At 51.9% G+C, this 20,214-nt stretch overlaps 1 protein-coding gene across 1 annotated transcript; it reads left to right on the forward strand.

The window, feature by feature from the left end:
* Positions 1-9,323: 9,323 nt before the first annotated feature.
* Positions 9,324-17,747, forward strand: LOC132581788 (uncharacterized). Its single transcript, XM_060253199.1, has 3 exons — positions 9,324-9,469; positions 13,272-13,504; positions 16,622-17,747. Exons 1-3 carry the CDS (start codon positions 9,324-9,326, stop codon positions 17,722-17,724), a joined length of 1,482 nt encoding a protein of 493 aa, XP_060109182.1. The 3' UTR covers positions 17,725-17,747.
* The last annotated feature ends 2,467 nt before the right edge of the window (positions 17,748-20,214 follow it).

The raw sequence follows: 20,214 nt of genomic DNA on the forward strand, positions 1-20,214 counted from the left end.
TTTTTTTTTTTTTGCACATTTCCTGAGAAATCCTTCGTTCCGATGGGCACCACTGCTCAAATCTTTCCTTCGCTAAAAACGTCAACAACGTTATAGGCAAGCAAAATCATGGAAATGTCCCTGATTTTTCATACTTATTCACTGCCCGCTTTCTCTATATTTAGGACTGCTGGCCAGTCCATCCTACCGTCTGAGGAAGTGTGCTTAGAGCACACGAAAGCTGACATTCTGAATAAAACTTTGTTGGTCTTAAAGGGGTAACTTGACTCCTGCTTTGTTCTACTGCTTCAGACCAACACGGCTGCCCGCTTGGATCTATCTAATGTTACAGGCCAAGAGTGTCAAACATGCAGTTCGGGGGCCGAATCAGGCCTCCAGAGAGCTCCTATCAGGCTCCCAGCAACTGGCTGTCATCTGCTTCCTTCTCCCTCTCTCTTGCTTCCTTCTGCATCACAGCTTGCTTTGCAAGGCTGGCTCAATCGCAAAGGAGCTCCGCAGCAAAACCTCTATTTTCTCCATTGCTTGCGGCTCCTCCCTTGGGGATGAAGGTGGGAGGAACAGCTTGCTTTGCCGGGCTCTCTCATTTGCACAGCAGAGCTACTGAGCCAAGCCTCTCGTCCTTCTATTGGCTGAGGCTCCCCCCCCCAGTCCCCTGGGGAAGGAAGGAAAGAGCCAGAGCTTCCTTTGCCCAGTTCCCTGGATCCCATGGGAGAGATACAAAGAAAGCACCTTCAAGACCAATGCGTGCTAACGTTTTAAGCATGTTTTAAGTTTTTAATATATATATATAATATATTTGTCTGTGTCCTTTATAAAATGTATCTCTCTGCTATCTAATCTTAAAGACAGCCAGCCCAGCTTGACATGGCGCAGCTCAACGAGGTCTCCTTTATGTCAGATCCGGCCCTTACAACAAACAAGTTTGGAAAGGAAAAGGCAAGGTCCCCTGCGCAAGCACCAGTCGTTTCCGACTCTGGGGCGATGTTGCTTTTGCAACGTTTTCACGGCAGCCTTTTTACGGGGCGGTTTGCCCTTGCCTTCCCCAGTCCTCTACACTTTCCCCCCAGCAAGCTGGGTCCTCCTTTGACCGACCTCGGAAGGATGGAAGGCTGAGTCAACCTGGAGCTGGCGACCTGAACCCAGCTTCCGTCGGAATCAAACTCAGGTCGTGAGCAGAGAGAAGAGTTCAGACCGCAGTACTGCAGTACCGTTGCTTTACCACTCTGCGCCGCGGAGCTCTTTCTAGGCAGTCCCCTGTCCAAGCACCAGTCGTTTCCGACTCTGGGGTGCCGTTGCTTTCGCAACGTTTTCACGGCAGCCTTTTGACGGGGCGGTTTGCCCTTGCCTTCCCCAGTCCTCTACGCTTTCCCCCCCAGCAAGCTGGGTCCTCCTTTGACCGGCCTCGGAAGGATGGAAAGCTGAGTCAACCTGGAGCCGGCGACTTGAACCCAGCTTCCGCCGGACTCGCACTCAGGTCAGTGAGCAGAGAGAGAGAGAGAGTTCAGACCCCAGCGCTGCAGTACCGCCGCTTTACCACGCTGCGCCACGGGGCCGCTCAACGAGTCCGACCCGCCCGTCGACAGGCAGCCTCGCTCCCCGGGAGGGTGGCAACCGGCCGCGCGCTTCCTCCTCCTGCGCCCCCGCCGGGCCTCTCCAAGGGCGCGCCGGGCTGGGGAAGGGGCCGGCTTTGCTTCCCCGCCCTGCTGCTGCGGCGGCTGCGGCGGCCTCTGGAGGCCGAGCTTGGGGAGGGGAGAGCGGCGTCCTGGGCTGACCCGGGCCGGGCGAGGCGAGGGCGGTGCCGACGCGCCGGGGGAGGAGCGCGCAAAGGAGATCGGAGCGCCACGCCAGCCAGCCAGCCGAGCGCAGGGACGAAGCGCGGCCCAGGCTCCCGGCTGTCCCTCGCAAAGCGCCGGAGGAAAGGAGGCAGGCAGGCCGGCCCGGCGGGGAGCGCCTCCAGCAGCGCGGAGGTGAGTCCGGGGCGCGCCGCGGCCTTGGAGGCACTGGAGGGGCGCACCAAGGGGGCTGGGAAGCCCAAAGCCGGGGGAGGGAGGCCAGGCGAACCTCCCCCCCGACCGGCTTGGCGGAGGAAGGGGCCTCTGAGCATGTACAGAGAGGCAGGTCCCCTCCCCCCGCTGGCCGCCTGGCGCCGGAGGAAAAGAGCTGCGCCCCGCTTGGGCCTGGCGACGGCGGCCACCCAGCTATTCTTCCGAGCCCAGCCGTGCCGGTCCGAAAGCCGTGGAGCAAAACAGGAGTCAGGGGCCACCTTCCAGACCAACCCGGGTCTGATTTAGAAGTTTATTCCGAGGGGAAGCTTTCGCGTGCTCTTGAGCGCGCTTCATCCCATGCCACAGAGTCCCCCCCCCCCTCCAAAGCAGCTGTTTTCTCCCAGCTGACCTCGGTCGTGTAATCTAGGGTTGCCAATCCCCAGGTGGAGGCAGGGGACCCCCCCGTTTGGAGGCCCTCCCCCCGCTTCAGCGTCGTCAGAAAGTGGGGGGAGGGAAATGTCTGCTGGGGACTCTATTATTCCCTAGGGAGATTTATTCCCATGGAAAATCATGGAGAATTGATCTGCAGGTATTCAGGGCTCTGGGGGGGGGCTGTTTTGGGGGGGGTAGAGGCACCAAATTTTCAGTATAGCATCTAGTGCCTCTCCCCAAAATACCGCCCCCCAAGTTTCAAAAGGATTGGACCAGGGGGTCCAATTCTATGAGCCCCAAAAGAAGGTGCCCATATCCTTCATTATTTCCTATGGAAAGAAGACATTGAAAAGGTGTGCCGTCCCTTTAAATGTGATGGCCAGAACTCCCTTTGGAGTTCAATTATGCTTGTCACAGCCTTGATCTTGGTTGCTGTCGATTGGCCTAGAGCCGCAATAAACTGACTGACTGACTGACTGACTTGATCTTGGCTCCACCCCTAATGACTCCTCGCTCCACCCCCAAAGTCTCCTGGCTCCACCCCCAAAGCCCCCAGATATTTCTTGAATTGGACTTGGCAACCCTAGTGTAATCCTACATCTCCCGGTGCCACCTGGACCTCATCTGAGCACACGAAAGCTGACGTTCTGAATAAAAATAGGTGCCGCTTGGTACCTGCTTTGTTCAACCCACTTTGTTTTTGGTGGGTCTTTGCTGGGGCTCTTTTCTGCTGCTCGGCACAGCTCGGCCTCCCGTTTTGAACAAATGGCCCTTGGGGTTAGGGTTGCCAGACTCCAGGCAGGGCCTGGAGATCGCCCAGAATCGCAGCTGATTTCCCGGCTGCGGAGATCGCTTCCCCCTGGAGGAAGGGCTGCCCCAGAGGGTGAAATTCTCATGCCGCCTTCCCCAGGGTGTTTCCCAAACCAGCGAGGGTTCCCCTGCCCTGTGGGGTTGCCAGCCTCCAGGTTGCACCTGGAGATGTGGGATTACATGACAGAGGTCAGTTCCCCAGGGGAAAACAGCTGCTTTGGAGGGAAGACTCTGTGGCATTAGAGGCTGCTGACGGCCCCCCTCCCACTCTGTCCTCACCATTTTCTGCCACCAAATCTTCAAAAATTAACCAATATGGAGCTAGCCGGGGTTTCCAACCTCCAGGTGGGGCCTGGAAGTCTGGAATTTTAGCTGCACCTCAAAAGTATAGGGATCCATCCTCCCCAGATAAAATGGCAGTGTTGGAGGGTAGAGCCTATGATTTCACATCCCTACTTAGTGCCCTCTGATCTCCCCAGCCTCTGCCCCCCAATCTCCAGGATTTTCCCAGCCTGGAGTTGGCACCCCTGGATGAAGAAACCCCCAAGCCATCTAGGCGCGCCTGAATCCAGCTGCCTCTCCTCTTATTGAAGCCACACCTTGGGGACTTGAACACACAACAATCTTTTGAGAGCCAGTTTGGTATAGTGGCAATCACAAACCACCCCGCAAAAAGGTCTGCTGTGAAAAAGTTGTGAAAGCAGCGTCACCCCAGAGGCGGAAACGACTGGTGCTTGCACAGGGGACCTTTCCTTTCCTTGGTGTAGTGGTGAAGTGCGCTGACTCTTATCTGGGAGAACTGGGTTTGATTCCCCACTCCTCCGCTTGCAGCTGCTGGAATGGCCTTGGGTCAGCCAGAGCTCTCGCAGAGGTTGTCCTTGAAAGGGCAGCTGCTGTAAGAACTCTCTCAGCCCTACCCACCTCACGGGGTGTCTGTTGTGGGGGGAGAAGCTATAGCAGATTGTAAGCTGCTCTGAGTCTCTGTGATTCAGAGAGAAGGGCGGGGTATAAATCTGCTGCTTCTTCTTCTCCTCCCAGCACTTGAAAGCCAAGTTTGGATCTAGCAGCTTCAAGCCTATAGTTTGCAATCAACCTGGGACCTTCTGTGTCTCAAGCAGAGGCTCTGCCACTGAGTCACAGCCCCTCCCAGTTCTGGGGTGCATTTTGGAAAGGTGTGGCTTAGATACATAGCTCTGCTGAGCTATGCCCTGTGTGGGGCCGTGCATAAGTCTGCTATGTAGGCCTTTGGGGTCGTGCATCTGGCTTGTGATACGGTCCTTCATGCGAGGTTGTGCGTGCGTGTGTCTCCATCGGAAGCTGACAAGGGTGACATTTCCTGGCTGGTTCCGTGTGGGAGATCTGAAAGGAAAACGCGGGAGTATTTTAAGTTTCCCTGCCTGCCCGTGTGTCAGATTTGTCATGGGAATCAAAACGTGGGGGAGTCGTCTTTAAGCACTACAACAAATTTGTGCCTCCTGCTTTTTCCCATAGTGGTAGAAAGTCTTGGAGCAGCCCAGACAGCTTCCAGAGGGGATTGCATCAACATCTGGAGCAGAGGTCCATCAGTGGCTCTTAGCCACAAGGTACAGATGGAACTCTCTGCTTGGGCAGGGATGCTGTCTTCTTGGTGCTGGGAGGTGGGGGGAGACAGTAGGAGGGCTTCTGTTGTCCTGACCCTACTGCTGGACTCCCTGATGGGATCTGGTTTAATCACTGTGTGACACAGAGTGCTGGACTGGCTGTGCCATTGGCCTGATCTAACATGGCTTCTCTTCTGTTCTTATGTCTGGGGCAGTGATGCTCTGTATTCTTGGTGCTTGAGGGGGCACAGTGGGAGGACTTCTAGTGTCCTGGCCCCACTGGTGGACTTCCTGATGAGACCTGGGTTTTAGCCACTGTGTGACACAGAGTGTTGGACTGGATGAACCATTGGCCTGATCCAACATGGCTTCTCTTATGTTCTTATATCTGGGGGAAGTGATGCTCTGTAATTTTAGTGCTTAGGAGGAAACAGTGGGAAGGCTTCTTGAGTTCTGACCCCATTGGTGGACCTCCTGATGACCCTTGAGGTTTTGGCAACTGTGTGACACAGAGCGTTGGACTGGATGGGCCACTGGCCTGATCCAACATGGCTTCTCTTATGTTTTTTTATGTCTGGGGCAGTAATGCTCTGTCTTCTTAGTGCTTGGGGGGACAACAGTGGGAGGGCTTCTGGAGTTCTGGCTCCACTAGTGGACCTCCTGATGGCCCCTGAAGTTTTGGCCACTATGTGACACAGAGTGTTGGACTGGATGGGCCATTGGCCTAATCCAACATGGCTTCTCTTATGTTCTTATGTCCTGATGGCACCTGAGGTTTTTTGGCCACTGTGTGACACAGAGTGCTGGACTGGATGGGCCATGCCTGATCCAACGTGGCTTCTGTTATGTTTTTATTACAAGCCTTTTATAGAATCTTCTCCTGTGTGGATAAGGACATTAGGGATGGGTGGGTTGCCATATCTGTTTTATTGAGCTAAGGGGGAAGAAGAAGAACTGCAGATTTATACCCCGCCCTTCTCTCTGAATCAGAGACTCAGAGCGGCTCGCAATCTCCTATATCTTCTCCCCCCCACAACAGACACCCTGTGAGTTGGGTGGGACTGAGAGGGCTCTCACAGCAGCTGCCCTTTCAAGGACAATTTCTGCCGGAGCCATGGCTGACCCAAGGCCATTCCAGCAGCTGCAAGTGGAGGAGTGGGGGAATCCAGCTCGGTTCTCCCAGATAAGAGTCCACACACTTCACCACTACACCAAACTGGAATAAGTTATTCTCTAAGCAACACTCATTCCCTAAGATAGTGTGGCTTTGCCAGATGGAGATCTTGTTTTCTTCTTGCGCTCAAAAGAGGATTCCATTCCCCCCTCCCACACAACTTTCTGCAGCTTGACTCTCTAGCCTCAACACCCCTCCCCACCCACCCCCACCCCGCCCTCAGGCAGAACTGGCACGGATTCAGACAACCTGGTGTACCCCCAGGGCCAAAGCAAGTGCTCGAATACCAAAAACAGAGGGGAGAGGCTCCAATACCGAACAAGAAAGAAACTGGCAAGTGAAGAGGTCTTAAACTTTTCCCTTTCCTTCTTTTTTTGCCTGCGTGTGCCCTACAAATGCCGTAGCCGGGGTGGCACCGGATTGGCGAGTCTGCCCAAAAGATAATTGAGTTTTCTGGCTTGTTCAACTGCGTGTCCTTTCTTTCCTCCGCCCTCTCTCTCTTTTTTTTCCCTCCGTGGGGCAGCACAGCCTGTTCTGTTCTCGGCTTTGGAATGCTCCCAGCAAATCGGGTTGTGGGAGGTCTGGTGGGAGGGACCGGCCTAGTTAAAGCAACCCACAGAACAGGGACAGAGGGGATCTGAGGTCACTGGCTCACACCAGCTCTGGAGGAGATTAGAAGCCTGGCCTGGCAGGGAAACGGGCCGGAGAGGAGCCAGGAGACCGGAGGGAGTCCAGCATCTCAACGCCGCCTTGCCTGCGCTTGTTTTGGTCTCTGCTTCACCACCTTTGCTGTTTGTTCCGGCTCAGAAGTCCCCAACATGGCGGGCACCGACACCTTACCTGGGAGACACCTGTCAGGTGTTTTCAGCAAGTGGGAGGGATGGGTGGGGCCCTTGCCTAATGCAGCTTCTGATTGGCCACTGGAGATCTGAATTGCTGTACAGACGAAAATTGCCCTCGCTCTGACGTTAGCCGGCACCGCGATGCTGGTGTTGTCCTCTCTCTTCGTTTCTCTTGTTGCCCTTTTAAAGCCTTGGCTTTCCGGTTGGCTTTGCCTCCTGTTTTTGGAGTTATGCCCACCATCCTGTGTCATCCAGCGTGGTGTAGTGGTTAAAGTGTTGGACTGGAACAGGGGTGACCAAACGGTGGCTCTTTCACAGATTGTGTGGCTAAGCCTCCACTGCCCTGCCAGCTGGCAGCTTGGAGGAATGCATTTAAAGTTGCTTTTTTTCCACCTCTCCCTCCCTCTTCCCCATCTATTTTTTCCTTCCTTCCTGGGTTTTAGTGGTTTAATTCACTCCTATCGATTCCAAAACGTGGTTAAGTGTGCAGACTCTTATCTGGGAGAACCAGGTTTGATTCCCCACTCCTCCACTTGCAGCTGCTGGAATGGCCTTGGGTCAGCCATAGCTCTGGCAGAGCTGTCCTTGAAAGGGCAGCTTCTGGGAGAGCTCTCTCAGCCCCACTCACCTCACAGGGTGTCTGTTGTGGGGGGAGAAGATATGGAAGATTGTAAGCCGCTCTGAATCTCTGCGAGCCAGTTTGGTGTAGTGGTTAAGTGTGCGGACTCTTATCTAGGAGAATCGGGTTTGATTCTCCACTTCTTCACTTGCACCTGCTAGAATAGCCTTGGGTCAGCCATAGCTCTTGCAGGAGTTGTCCTTGAAAGGGCAACTGCTGTGAGAGCCCTCTCCAGCCCCACCCACCTCACAGGGGGAGGAAGGTAAAGGAGATTGTGAGCCGTTCTGAGACTCTTCGGAGTGGAGTTATGCCCACCATCCTGTGTCATCCAGTGTGGTGTAGTGGTTAAAGTGTTGGACTGGAACAGGGGTGACCAAACGGTGGCTCTTTCACAGATGGTGTGGCTAAGCCTCCACTGCCCTGCCAGCTGGCAGCTTGGAGGAATGCATTTAAAGTTGCTTTTTTTCCACCTCTCCCTCCCTCTTCCCCATCTATTTTTTCCTTCCTTCCTGGGTTTTAGTGGTTTAATTCACTCCTATCGATTCCAAAACGTGGTTAAGTGTGCAGACTCTTATCTGGGAGAACCAGGTTTGATTCCCCACTCCTCCACTTGCAGCTGCTGGAATGGCCTTGGGTCAGCCATAGCTCTGGCACAGCTGTCCTTGAAAGGGCAGCTTCTGGGAGAGCTCTCTCAGCCCCACTCACCTCACAGGGTGTCTGTTGTGGGGGGAAAAGATATGGAAGATTGTAAGCCGCTCTGAGTCTCTGCGAGCCAGTTTGGTGTAGTGGTTAAGTGTGCGGACTCTTATCTGGGAGAACCAGGTTTGATTCCCCACTTCTTCACTTGCACCTGCTAGAATGGCCTTGGGTCAGCCAGAGCTCTTGCAGGAGTTGTCCTTGAAAGGGCAACTGCTGCGAGAGCCCTCTCCAGCCCCACCCACCTCACAGGGGGAGGAAGGTAAAGGAGATTGTGAGCCGCTCTGAGACTCTTCGGAGTAGAGGGTGGGATATAAATCCAATATCTTCTTCTGATTCAGAGAGAAGGGTATAAATCTGCAATTCTTCTTCTCCTTCCTTCCTGTCTTGTGGCTCTCAAGCATCTGACGATTATTCTACGTGACTCTTACATTAAGCTAGTTTGGTCACCCCTAGACTAGGATCGGGGAAGCTCTGGGTTCAGCTTCTGCTTTGGAAGTTGGGTGGGTGAGCTTGGGCCAGTCACGCACTCTCAGCCTAACCTACCTTACAGGGTTGTTGGGAGGATAAAATGCAGGAAAGGAGAATGGCATTAGCTGCTTGGGGTCCCCGTTGCGGTGAAAGCTGGGATTGAAATAATGCAAATAAATAAATAAAATGAATCCCTTCCAAAGGTGCTCAAAACAGAGGAGCCCAGTTCCGGCTCAAGGGAGGCCGTGTGGCTTGAAGGCCTGGGTTCGAGTCCCACTTGGTCACAAAGCTCGCTGGATGTCCGAAGCCAGCCGCACTAGCGGCCCAGCCCCCCTTGCAGAGTTGTCGCGTTAGGATTAAAAAGTTAACTGGGAGGGGAGATGGCTGGGAAGACTGGGACAGACTGGCCCCTGCAGGGAGAGCGAAGACGCCTGCCGTTGAGTCGAGGCCTGCTCAGAATCCGTGCTGTCTCAGAAGGATTGTGGTTCGTTTTGGAATCGATAGGCGTGAATTAAACTTTTTATTTCTTAACCTTCCGGCGGGGCCACAGTGCCACTGAATAGGGTGTGAGACAGGCGGAAATTGGTAGAAACAGGTGACATTTTTCCCTGTCTGGTTAGGTGACAGGTGCAAACTCCCCCTGCTAATTGAGTCCGTCGAGAAAATATTAGGTGCAGCCGCTGGAGACTGTAGAGCAGACGGCAGTCGAGAACTATGGGGAACAGGTTGCATGGGCAGGCCCTGGCGCATGATGACCCATCCAGCTTCCGCATCACCTGCCGGGCAACGGATCAAAGAATTAGGGATGCCAGCCTACTGGGGGTGGGAAGGGAAGGAACAGGAAACAAAGTGGCTACACAGTAAGTAGATCAAAGCAAAACCACCGTGCAAACACCAAATGAATTAACAATCATAGAATAAAGCGTCCAGATAATTTATAGGAAAGGAAAGGTCCCCTGTGCAAGCACCAGTTGTTTTCGACTCTGGGGTGACGTCGTTTTCACAACGTTTTCACGGCAGACTTTTGACGGGGTGGTTTGCCCTTGCCTTCCCCAGTCCTCTATGCTTTCCTCCCAGCAAGCTGCGGACTCATTTGACCGACCTCGGAAAGATGGAAGGCTGAGTCAACCTTGAGCCGGCTACCTGAACCAGCTTCTGCTGGGATCGAACTCAGGTCGTGAGCAGAGGGCTCCGACTGCAGTACTGCAGCTTTACCACTCTGTGCCACGGGGCTCCTCTAAAACCAAGTAGGAAGGAAAGGTCCCCTGTGCCAGCACCAGTCATTTCCGACTCTGAGGTGACATTGCTTTCACAACATTTTCACAGCAGACTTTTTACGGGGTGGTTTGCCATTGCCTTTTCCAGTCATCTACGCTTTCCCCCCAGCAAGCTGGGGACTCATTTGACCGACCTCAGAGGGATGGAAGGCTGAATCAACCTTGAGCCAGCTACCTGAACCCAGCTTCTACTGGGATCGAACTCAGGCTGTGAGCAGAGAGCTCAGACTGCAGTACTGCAGCTTTACCACACTGGGCTCCTCAAAAGTATTAGCATACCCTTCAACAAAAAGTAAAGGATACTTTAGTAGCACGCAGGATAGTTAAAGTAAAAGAAAGGTCCCCTGTGCAAGCACCAGTCATTTCTGACTCTGGGGTGATGTTGCTTTCACAATGTTTTCACAGCAGACTTTTTACAGGGTGGTTTGCCATGGCCTTCTCCAGTCATCTACGCTCTCCCCCCAGCAAAATGGGGACTCATTTGACCGACCTTGGAAGCATGGAAGGCTGAGTCAACCTTGGGCCAGCTACCTGAATCCAGCTTCTGCCGGGATCGAACTCAGGTCGTGAGCAGAGAGTTCAGACCACAGTACTGCAGTACTGCTGCTTTACCACTTTGCGCCACGGGGCCGCTATTTATAATTTATAAATTATTTAGAAATAATTTATAAAGATACCCCAAATACATAGGAAGTTTATTTCGCGAGGGGATGGATTCCACAGTAATTTTCAAGACGTTTCCATGGAGAATGCAAAAGGTCCATTCCAAAGGCTTCCCCTGGGAATTCAATTACAGCCCAATTCACGAGATGTGGTTGATCCAGTCTCCCGAAATAAAGGCTCCAAAGGTACAAAGTCCCTTCTTGTACATGTTCGTTGACTTGATATGCCACGTTTCGCAAACAAGCTTAATCCAAGAGCCATCCTGTAGACTCACAACAATGACGTCAAACTAAGACATATTCAGTTTCCAAGTTTTTGCTTGTCGCTTTTGGAAACTGAATAACGCTTTACGCTTTCCCCCCAGCAAGCTGGGGACTCCTTTGACCGACCTCGGAAGGATGGAAGGCTGAGTCAACCTCGAGCCGGTGACCTGAAAACCCAGCATCTGCCGGGGATTGAACTCAGGTCGGAGCTTAGGACTGCAGTGATGCAGTTTTAACACTCTGCGCCACGGGGCTCTTAGTGATATAAAACCAGCAGCTAAAAAGAACTTCCAGTAATCTCTAATCAGGTGCAAAATATACAATTTCTGTGGGGAGGGGGGTGGTGGAATAGCTGAGACTGGATCAAACCTGGAAAAAAATTATGATAGCCCTGTGCCGTAGCTCATAGAACAGAAGACTGACACACAAGGTCTAACAAAAAACAAGCTTGCGGCTGTCAAACATCTGACATTTATTCTGTGTACATGAAACAAGTTTGGCCACCCCTGGTTTGTAAGGTGCTTAAGAACATAAGAAAAGCCATGTTGAATCAGGCCAGGGGCCCATCCAGTCCAACACTCTGTGTCACATAAGAGAAGCCATGTTGAATCAGGCCAGGGGCCCATCCAGTCCAACACTCTGTGTCACATAAGAGAAGCCATGTTGAATCAGGCCAATGGCCCATCCAGTCCAACACTCTGTGTCACAGAAGAACATAAGAGAAGCCATGTTGGATCAGGCCAATGGCCCATCCAGTCCAACACTCTATGTCACATAAGAACATAAGAGAAGCCATGTTGGATCAGGCCAGTGGCCCATCCAGTCCAACACTCTGTGTCACATAAGAACATAAGAGAAGCCATGTTGGATCAGGCCAATGGCCCATCCAGTCCAGCACTCTGTGTCACAGAAGAACATAAGAGAAGCCATGTTGGATCAGGCCAGTGGCCCATCCAGTCCAACACTCTGTGTCACATAAGAACATAAGAGAAGCCATGTTGGATCAGGCCAATGGCCCATCCAGTCCAGCACTCTGTGTCACAGAAGAACATAAGAGAAGCCATGTTGGATCAGGCCAATGGCCCATCCAGTCCAGCACTCTGTGTCACATAAGAACATAAGAAAAGCCATGTTGAATCAGGCCAGGGGCCCATCCAGTCCAACACTCTGTGTCACATAAGAGAAGCCATGTTGAATCAGGCCAATGGCCCATCCAGTCCAACACTCTGTGTCACATAAGAACATAAGAGAAGCCATGTTGGATCAGGCCAGTGGCCCATCCAGTCCAACACTCTGTGTCACATAAGAACATAAGAGAAGCCATGTTGGATCAGGCCAATGGCCCATCCAGTCCAGCACTCTGTGTCACAGAAGAACATAAGAGAAGCCATGTTGGATCAGGCCAATGGCCCACCCAGTCCAACACTCTGTGTCACATAAGAACATAAGAGAAGCCATGTTGGATCAGGCCAATGGCCCATCCAGTCCAGCACTCTGTGTCACAGAAGAACATAAGAGAAGCCATGTTGGATCAGGCCAGTGGCCCATCCAGTCCAACACTCTGTGTCACATAAGAGAAGCCATGTTGGATCAGGCCAATGGCCCATCCAGTCCAGCACTCTGTGTCACAGAAGAACATAAGAGAAGCCATGTTGGATCAGGCCAGTGGCCCACCCAGTCCAACACTCTTTGTCACATAAGAACATAAGAGAAGCCATGTTGGATCAGGCCAATGGCCCATCCAGTCCAACACTCTGTGTCACGCAGTGGCCAATATATATGTGTGTGTGTACACACACACACACACACACACACACACATATATATATATATATATATATATATATAAAATGTGGCTAATAGCCACTGATGGAGTTCTGCTCCATATTTTTATCCAATCCCCTCTTAAAGCTGGCTATGCTTGTAGCCGCCGCCACCTCCTTTTATCCCTTCTTACCCGACTGCTCAGCAATTTCATGGAATGCCCACAAGTTCTCGTATTGTGAGAAAGGGAGAAAAGGCCTTCTTTCTCTACTTTCTCCATCCCAAGCATAATCTTGTAAACCTCTATCATGTCACGCTGTAGTCGACATTTCTCCAAGCTAAAGAGCCCCAAGTGTTTTAACTTTTATTCATAGGGAAAGTGTTCCAAACCTTTAATCATTTTAGTTGCCTTTTTCTAGACTTTCTCCAATGGTATAATATCCTTTCTGAGGTGCGGCGACCAGAACTGCACGCAGGACTCCAAATGAGACCACACCATTGATTTATACAGGGGCATTACGATACTGGCTGATTTGTTCTCAATTCCCTTCCTAATAATTCCCAGCATGAGGTTGGCCTTTTCTATTGCAATCGCACACTGTCTTGACATTTTCAGTGAGTTCTCTACCACGACCCCGAGATCTCTCTCCTGGTCAGTCTCTGCCAGTTCACACCCCATTGATTTGTATTTGTAGCTGGGATTCTTGGCTTCTGGGCTTCTTGCAGGAGGCATGGCATGATGTGGCTGTCGTTGGGCAAAGGAGGCTGAGAATCCTGCAGTGCAGCCGGTGCATTCAGCAGCAGAGGCACAAAATGGGAGCCGCCGCTTCCAGAACCCCTTTTTTCATTTTAACTTCTCGGCCAGTAGGTGGCAGGCTGGCCGTGATCACGACCCCCTTTGCCGTTGCCTGTAGAATTTTGCACCCCAGTGAGAACTGGCGTTTGGACGTGCTAACTCCAGGGTCCCCAATTGTTTGGAGCCTGGGGGCATCTTTGGAAATCAGGCCCGATGTGATGGGCGCAGACACAAAACACTGCAAGAGGCAGAGTCGGCCATGAAATGGCTGCTGCCAGAGGTGGGGACAGCCACAAAATGGCTGCTGCAGCGTACCTTCAGTCACACAGTGAAGACCCTTGAGCTGTGATATCAGCTGCTGCCAAAGCAATTATAGAATCGTAGAGTTGGAAGGGACCTCCAAGGTCATCTAGTCCAACCCCCTGCACAATGCAGGAAGCTCACAAACACCTCCCCCTAAATCCACAGGATCACCATTGCTGTCAGATGGCCATCAAGCCTCTGTTGAAAAATGTCCAAGGAAGGAGAGCCCACCGCCTCACAAGGAGGAAGCCTGTTCCACCAAGGAACCGCTCTAAATGCAAAAATACCTCCCCCTAAATTCACAGGATCACCATTGCTGTCAGATGGCCATCCAGCCTCTATTGAAAAACATCCAAGGAAGGAGAGCCCACCACCTCCCGAGGAAGCCTGTTCCACTGAGGAACTGCTCTAATGGTCAGGAAGTTCTTCCTTGTGTTGAGCCGGAAACTTTTCTGATTTAATTTCAGCCCAATGGTTTTGGTCCTGCCTTCCGGGGCCACAGAAAACAATTCCACACCATCCTCTAGATGACAGACCTTCAAGGACTTGAAGGTGGTGATCGTATCCCCTCTCAGCCGCCTCCTCTCCAGGCTAAACATGCCCAGCTCCATCAACCTTTCTTCATCTAGGCCAACCTCCTGCACAATGCAGGAAATTCACAAATACCTCCCCCTAAATTCACAGGATCTTCACTGCTGTCAGATGGCATCTAGCCTCTGTTGAAAAACCTCCAAGGAAGGAGAGCCCACCACCTTCCGAGGAAGCCTGTTCCACTGCGGAATCACTCTAACAGTCAGGAAGTTCTTCCTAATGTTGAGCCGGAAACGCTTTTGATTTAATTTCAACCACTGGTTCTAGTCCTGCCTTCTGGGGCCACAGAAAACAATTCCACCCCATCCTCTAGAGGACAGCCCTTCAAGTCCTTGAAGATGGTGATCCTATCACCTCTCAGCCACCTCCTCTCCAGGCTAAACGTCCCCAGCTCCTTCAACCTTTCCTCATAGGACTTGGTCTCCAGACCACTCCCCATCTTCGTCGCCCTCCTCTGGACCCCTTCCAGCTTGTTTGAATCCTTCTTCAAATGTGGTGCCCAAATCTGAACACAAATGTGGCTTTTGGGGCACCGTGTTGGGGGTCACACAGCAGGGGCCTAGGAGGGCTTTTTACTGGCTGCCATCATACTGGTCAGGGTCTGCACAGGATGGCCCAGAGCCCCCAACCACCCGTCTCTTCCTTGTTGGTAAATACCACTTAACCGACCAAGGAGGCATGTGGACCCAGGCAGGATAAGAAACAAAAAGTAGTTTATTGTTAGTGCTCTGAAATAATAAGTGGGTGATAAAGATTTAGTACAACGGCGAAATATATATACAGTAGAGGTGGGTGCAAACAAATAAAAGCCTTAACACAGCTAACTAGAGCATGGTGGTGAACTAATTTCTTACGAGGGCTGGATCTGACATAAATGAGACCTTGTCGGGCCGGGCCATGTGTGTGCCTATGGAAGATTAGGTTGCAGAGAGATAAACTTTAAAAAGAATACAAATACAATTCTATGTATGTATATATATATAAGAGCCCCGTGGCACAGAGTGGTAAAGCTGCAGTCCTGCAGTCCTAAGCTTTGCTCACGACCTGAGTTCGATCCCAGCAGAAGCTGGGTGCAGGTAGCCGGCTCCAGGTTGACTCAGCCTTCCATGCTTCCGAGGTCGGTCTAATGAGTCCCCAGCTTGCTGGGGGGAAAGTGTAGATGACTGGGGAAGGCAAGGGCAAACCACCCCGTAAAAAGTCTGCCATGAAAACTGTGAAAGCAACGTCACCCCAGAGTCAAAAACGACTGTGCTTGCACAGGTGACTACCTTTACCTATGTATATATATATATATATATGTGTGTTTGTATGTGTGTGCGTGTGTGTATATACACACACACAGGGCTTTTCTGGCAGGAAAAAAACCGGCATGAACTCATTTGCATATTAAGCCACACCCCCTTATGCCACCATTGTTTCACAGGATTTTTTTGAAGAAAAAGCCTAGCTGGAATTCGTTTGCATATTAGGCCACACCTCCTGACACCAAGCCAGCCGGAACTGCATTCCTGTGCGTTCCTGCTTTTAAAAAAAAGCTTTCTCTGTGTGTGTGTATTAGCACTTGTTGGTCTTAAAGGTGCTTTCTTTGTATTTCTCCCATGGGATCCAGGGAATTGGGCAAAGGAAGCTCTGGCTCTTTCCTTCCTTTCCCAGGGTCAGGGAGGGGGGGAGAAAGAAAAGCCTCAGCCAATAGAAGGGCCTTGGCTCAGTAGCATTGCTGTGCGATTGAGAGAGCCTGGAAAAACAAGTTCTTCCTTCCCCACCTTCCTCCCCAAGGGAGGAGCCTCAGGCAATGGAGAAAATAGAGGTTTTGCTCTGGAGCTCCTGTGCAGTTGAGCAAGCCTTACAAAGCAAGCTGTTATACAGAAGGAAGCAAGAGAGAGAGGGAGAAGGATGCAGATGACAGCCAGTTGCTTGGGGGCCTGATAGGAGCCATGCAGGGGCCTGATTCAGCTCCCGGATTGCATGTTTGACACCCTTGAACTAGACGTTCCCTGCTACTAATACCGAAACTCGCCACCTCCCTTGGGTGAGGGATCTCTTCCCAGCTACAAGCTCTCTAGACTACACCCAGCCTCCAGCTCAGCCTTCCAGAGAGAGAACCTCCCTGCCTTCAGCCTCTCCAGGAAAGAACCCACCCTGTCTGTGCTTGGCCCTTTTATGCTTTCCTCCCAGGTCCCACCCCTCTCTGGGCTAGTTTCCCTCCAAAACCCTTGCCACCCAATCAGAGGGATCCTGAGGAATGTCGGCTTTCTGTAATACTCCTAGGCAGGCTTCTCTGGAGCCTGTAGGCCTCGCTAGGCCCAGGATCATGACGCCTGCAATAACCTGTACTCCTTTCTCTTCCTCCCGCAGCCTTTTCGCAGATGGACCTGCCCGTGGAGGACCCCAGAGCCCTACATCATTCAGAGCTGCTGCAGGCCCCTGTCTCGGCCCCACAGCTCTGCGGGCTGCGCACCGCCGTCTCTTGCTTCGCTGAGGAGACCGTCTCGCTGCTCTCGAGCAACGGCCTGTTAAGCCATTCCCTGCTCAGGACCCCGACCAGCGCAGGGGCCCGGCCGAAAGAGCCAGGGGCCCCCTCGAGCACAGCCCGGCGCAAGCGAGAGTTCACCCCGGATGACAAAAAGGACAATGGCTACTGGGACAAAAGGAAGAAGAACAACGAGGCAGCCAAGCGGTCTCGGGAAAAGCGGCGCGTCAGCGACCTGGCCCTGGAAGGGCGGGTGCTGGCCCTCCTGGAGGAAAATGCCCGTCTCAAAGCAGAGCTCCTGGCTCTGAAATTTCGCTTTGGCCTGATCCGGGATCCAACAGAGCCTTCCGGGCCAGTGGTTCCTGTCGCCGCTGAAGCCCACCGGCCTATACCCACACCCCAGCACTACCCGGCGGCTCTCGAGACCGCTCGGTATGGCTGCCCCTTCCGACCAGAGCCTGCTGCCAGCTCTGAGGATTCCGGGTTCTCCACACCGGGCAGTTCCAGCATGGGAAGCCCGGTTTTCTTCGAGGAGCGTGACCGGGCCGAGGAAGGGATTATGTACGACGGGCACTGCCTGGTGCCGGATTCCTCAGAGGACGGGGCGGATTTGGGTCGAGTGAGCCGCTACGAGGCCGGGGAGAACGTCAAAGGTCTCCCCCACAAGCTGCGTTTCAAAATGGCAGGTGGGTCAGAGGACATGACCGGGGAGCCGCCGGGACACTACCCGCCATCTCCACCGGTGGGGACCTGGAGGGGGCCCGCCGCACGGGAGGAGCAGAGGAACGCGGGCCCGGCGCCTGCGGGGGCCGTGGCGTTCAACGGCTGCTGTGAAGCAGAGGCCTCCCCCGACCACCTGCCGCCCCTCCAGGGCTCCGGGTACCAGACGGAGAACAGCAGCTTGCGGAATCAGTTGGCGTCGCTTTCGGCGGAAGTCGCACAACTGAAGAAGCTCTTCTCTGAACAGATCTTGATCAAGATGAACTGAGGAAATGGCAACACGGGAGGACAGGCCTCAATGTTGTGGGGGGGGGTCTGCCCTCTCTGTCCCTCATACCAAAGCCCAGGGATGGAATTCTAGCAGGAGCTCCTTTGCATCTTAGGCCACACACCCCTGATGTAGTCAATCCTCCTGGAGTTTACAGTAGGTTCTGTACTAAGAGCTCTGTAAGCTCTTGGGGGATTGGCTACATCAGAGGGGTGTGGCCTAATATGCAAAGGAGCTCCTGCTAGAATTCCACCCCTGCCAAAGCCCATTGTGTGTATAGTTGTACAGAATTTGGCCCCGCAGAGTCCGTTATTCCCCTCTACCCTCTTCTGTTTGCATTAATAAAACTCCCTCCGCAGAATATGTGATTTCCCCTTACTGTAGTGGTTTTCGTATGGTACTTTTTTTGCCCAAGAACCGACACACGCTTCAGAAGATTCCAGAGAGCCAATGTTTAGTAGCGGTTAGAGCGTCAGTCTAAGATCCGGGAGACCCAAGTTCGAATCCGCGCTCTGCCGCGGAAGTTGGCTTGGGTGATCTTGAGGCAGATATTCTTGGCCTGACCTACTTCACAGAGTTGTTGTGCAGATAAAAACAGAGAAGAGTTTAGGTCATCCCTCCGAAGCGCTTCCAGGCCTCTGTTCGCTTAGGCCAAATAATAGGCGTGAGAATCATAGAGTTGGAAGAAACCTCCAGGGTCATCTAGTCCAACTCCCTGCACAATCATAGAATCAAAGAGTTGAAAGGGACCTCCCAGGGTCATCTAGTCCCATCCCCTGCACAATGCAGTAAACACACAAACACCTCCCCCTAAATTCACAGGATCTTCATTGCTGTCAGATGTCAGTTAACAACAGGGGGGGAAAAAGGTTTATTTAAAGGTCAGTGCAAAATAACAAACAAGGTGCGTAAAACAGTAAAAGGGTGAAGGGAAAAATAACCAAATGCCCTAACACGTCTATCTTACTGCCCCTACTTTAATACTAACACTTACCCCCTTGGGTAAGGGTCTTTCCCCTGCTTCAAGCTCTCCAGGCTACAGCCTACCTCCAGCTCAGCTTTCCAGGGAAAGAACCCCACCCCCGGCCTGGGCTTGGTCCTTTTATCTTCTCCTCCCAGGCCCCACCCCTCTCTGGGCCAGTTTCCCTCCAAAACCTGGCCACCCAATCAGAGGGACAGAGGGGATCTGACCTGAGAGATGCAGACTTTTTCCAGTAACTCCTAGGCAGGCTTCCCTGGGGCTTGCAGGCCTCGCTAGGCCCAGGAACACAACAGGAAAAAACCTTAGTTTTTTCCCGGAAAAATTTAAAAAAAAAATGCCACATTAGTGCTTCTTTTTTTTCTTTTCCAGATTGAAAGTCATTCTGTTACTTTAGGAACATAAAATATGACTATGGACAATTTTAATTGGCATGAAATGATCACAGCCAGCGTATTAAAAAATACAGCGCATCCAAACGATGATTACAAACAGAATTTACTTTTAAAACGATATTTATTTGCAGTCGTAACAAACGGAGCAACGCTCTCCTGAACGGTTTACTAGTTTATGTGGAGCAGACAAAAAAGTACCTCCACAAAAACAATTTTTAAAAATCCAAAAGTAACCGTTATTCGTATTTCCTCTCCACAGTGTTAAATAAAAATAAAAATCTCATTCTCATAAAAAGAACGGAAGAGGGGGAATTGTATAGAAGGGAGTGCAGGACTAAGTTTCAATGAATGGGCATGACCTAGGAGGACTTGCTTGTCCTCGGTGCACAGAAATTAGAATAATCTGATACCGTACATATGTTTTTAGAAATGATTTGGGAAATATTTGAACACCTTGTCTTAAAATATCTTATTCATCATGTTAAAATAAAACGTTCCATAATCAATTTCTTTTCTTTTTTTTTCAATTTTTTTTTTTGTGGGGGGAGGCTTCAGGAAAAAAAATGAATTTTTCTGGGTTTTCCCCCAGGCCTTCACATCTCTAGGCCTGCTTAGTACTTGGATGGGAGACCACCAAGGAGGTCCAGGGGCATCACGCAGAGTCCAGTAAGGCCAACAGCCTCTGTTCACCTCTGCCCTTGAAAACCGAGTCGTCGTAAGTTGACTGCCACGTGATGGCCCTTTACACACAGGGAGGGGCGGTGGCTCAGCAGTAGAGCATCTGCTTGGTAAGCAGAAGGTCCCAGGTTCAATCCCTGGCATCTCCAACTAAAAAGGGTCCAGGCAAGAAGGCGTGAAGAACCTCAGCTTGAGACCGTGGAGAGCAGGGGAGGGACGGTGGCTCAGCGGTAGAGCATCTTCTTGGCAAGCAGAAGGTCCCAGGTTCAATCCTAACGGCATCTCCAACTAAAAAGGATCCAGGCAAAGAGGCGTGAAAAACCTCAGCTGGAGACCCTGGAGAGCAATGTTCCCTCTAAGCTGTGTAGTCTTGTGAGCAGAAATTCTACTTTGTGAGCTACTAGCATTAAAGTTGTGAGCTACTGCATAAATTACTTC

The sequence above is a fragment of the Heteronotia binoei genome, chromosome 13 (assembly GCF_032191835.1).
Source record: "Heteronotia binoei isolate CCM8104 ecotype False Entrance Well chromosome 13, APGP_CSIRO_Hbin_v1, whole genome shotgun sequence".
Classification (NCBI taxonomy): Eukaryota; Metazoa; Chordata; class Lepidosauria; order Squamata; family Gekkonidae; genus Heteronotia; species Heteronotia binoei.

Excerpts from the sequence above, each read along its gene's own strand:
- LOC132581788 (XM_060253199.1), top strand. The coding sequence starts at position 9,324 with ATGGGGAACAGGTTGCATGGGCAGGCCCTGGCGCATGATGACCCATCC. Across the intron at positions 9,470-13,271 it reads GGAAACAAAGTGGCTACACA|CTGGGATTCTTGGCTTCTGG; the intron begins GTAAGTAGATCA and ends TTGTATTTGTAG. Across the intron at positions 13,505-16,621 it reads CTGTAGAATTTTGCACCCCA|CCTTTTCGCAGATGGACCTG; the intron begins GTGAGAACTGGC and ends TTCCTCCCGCAG.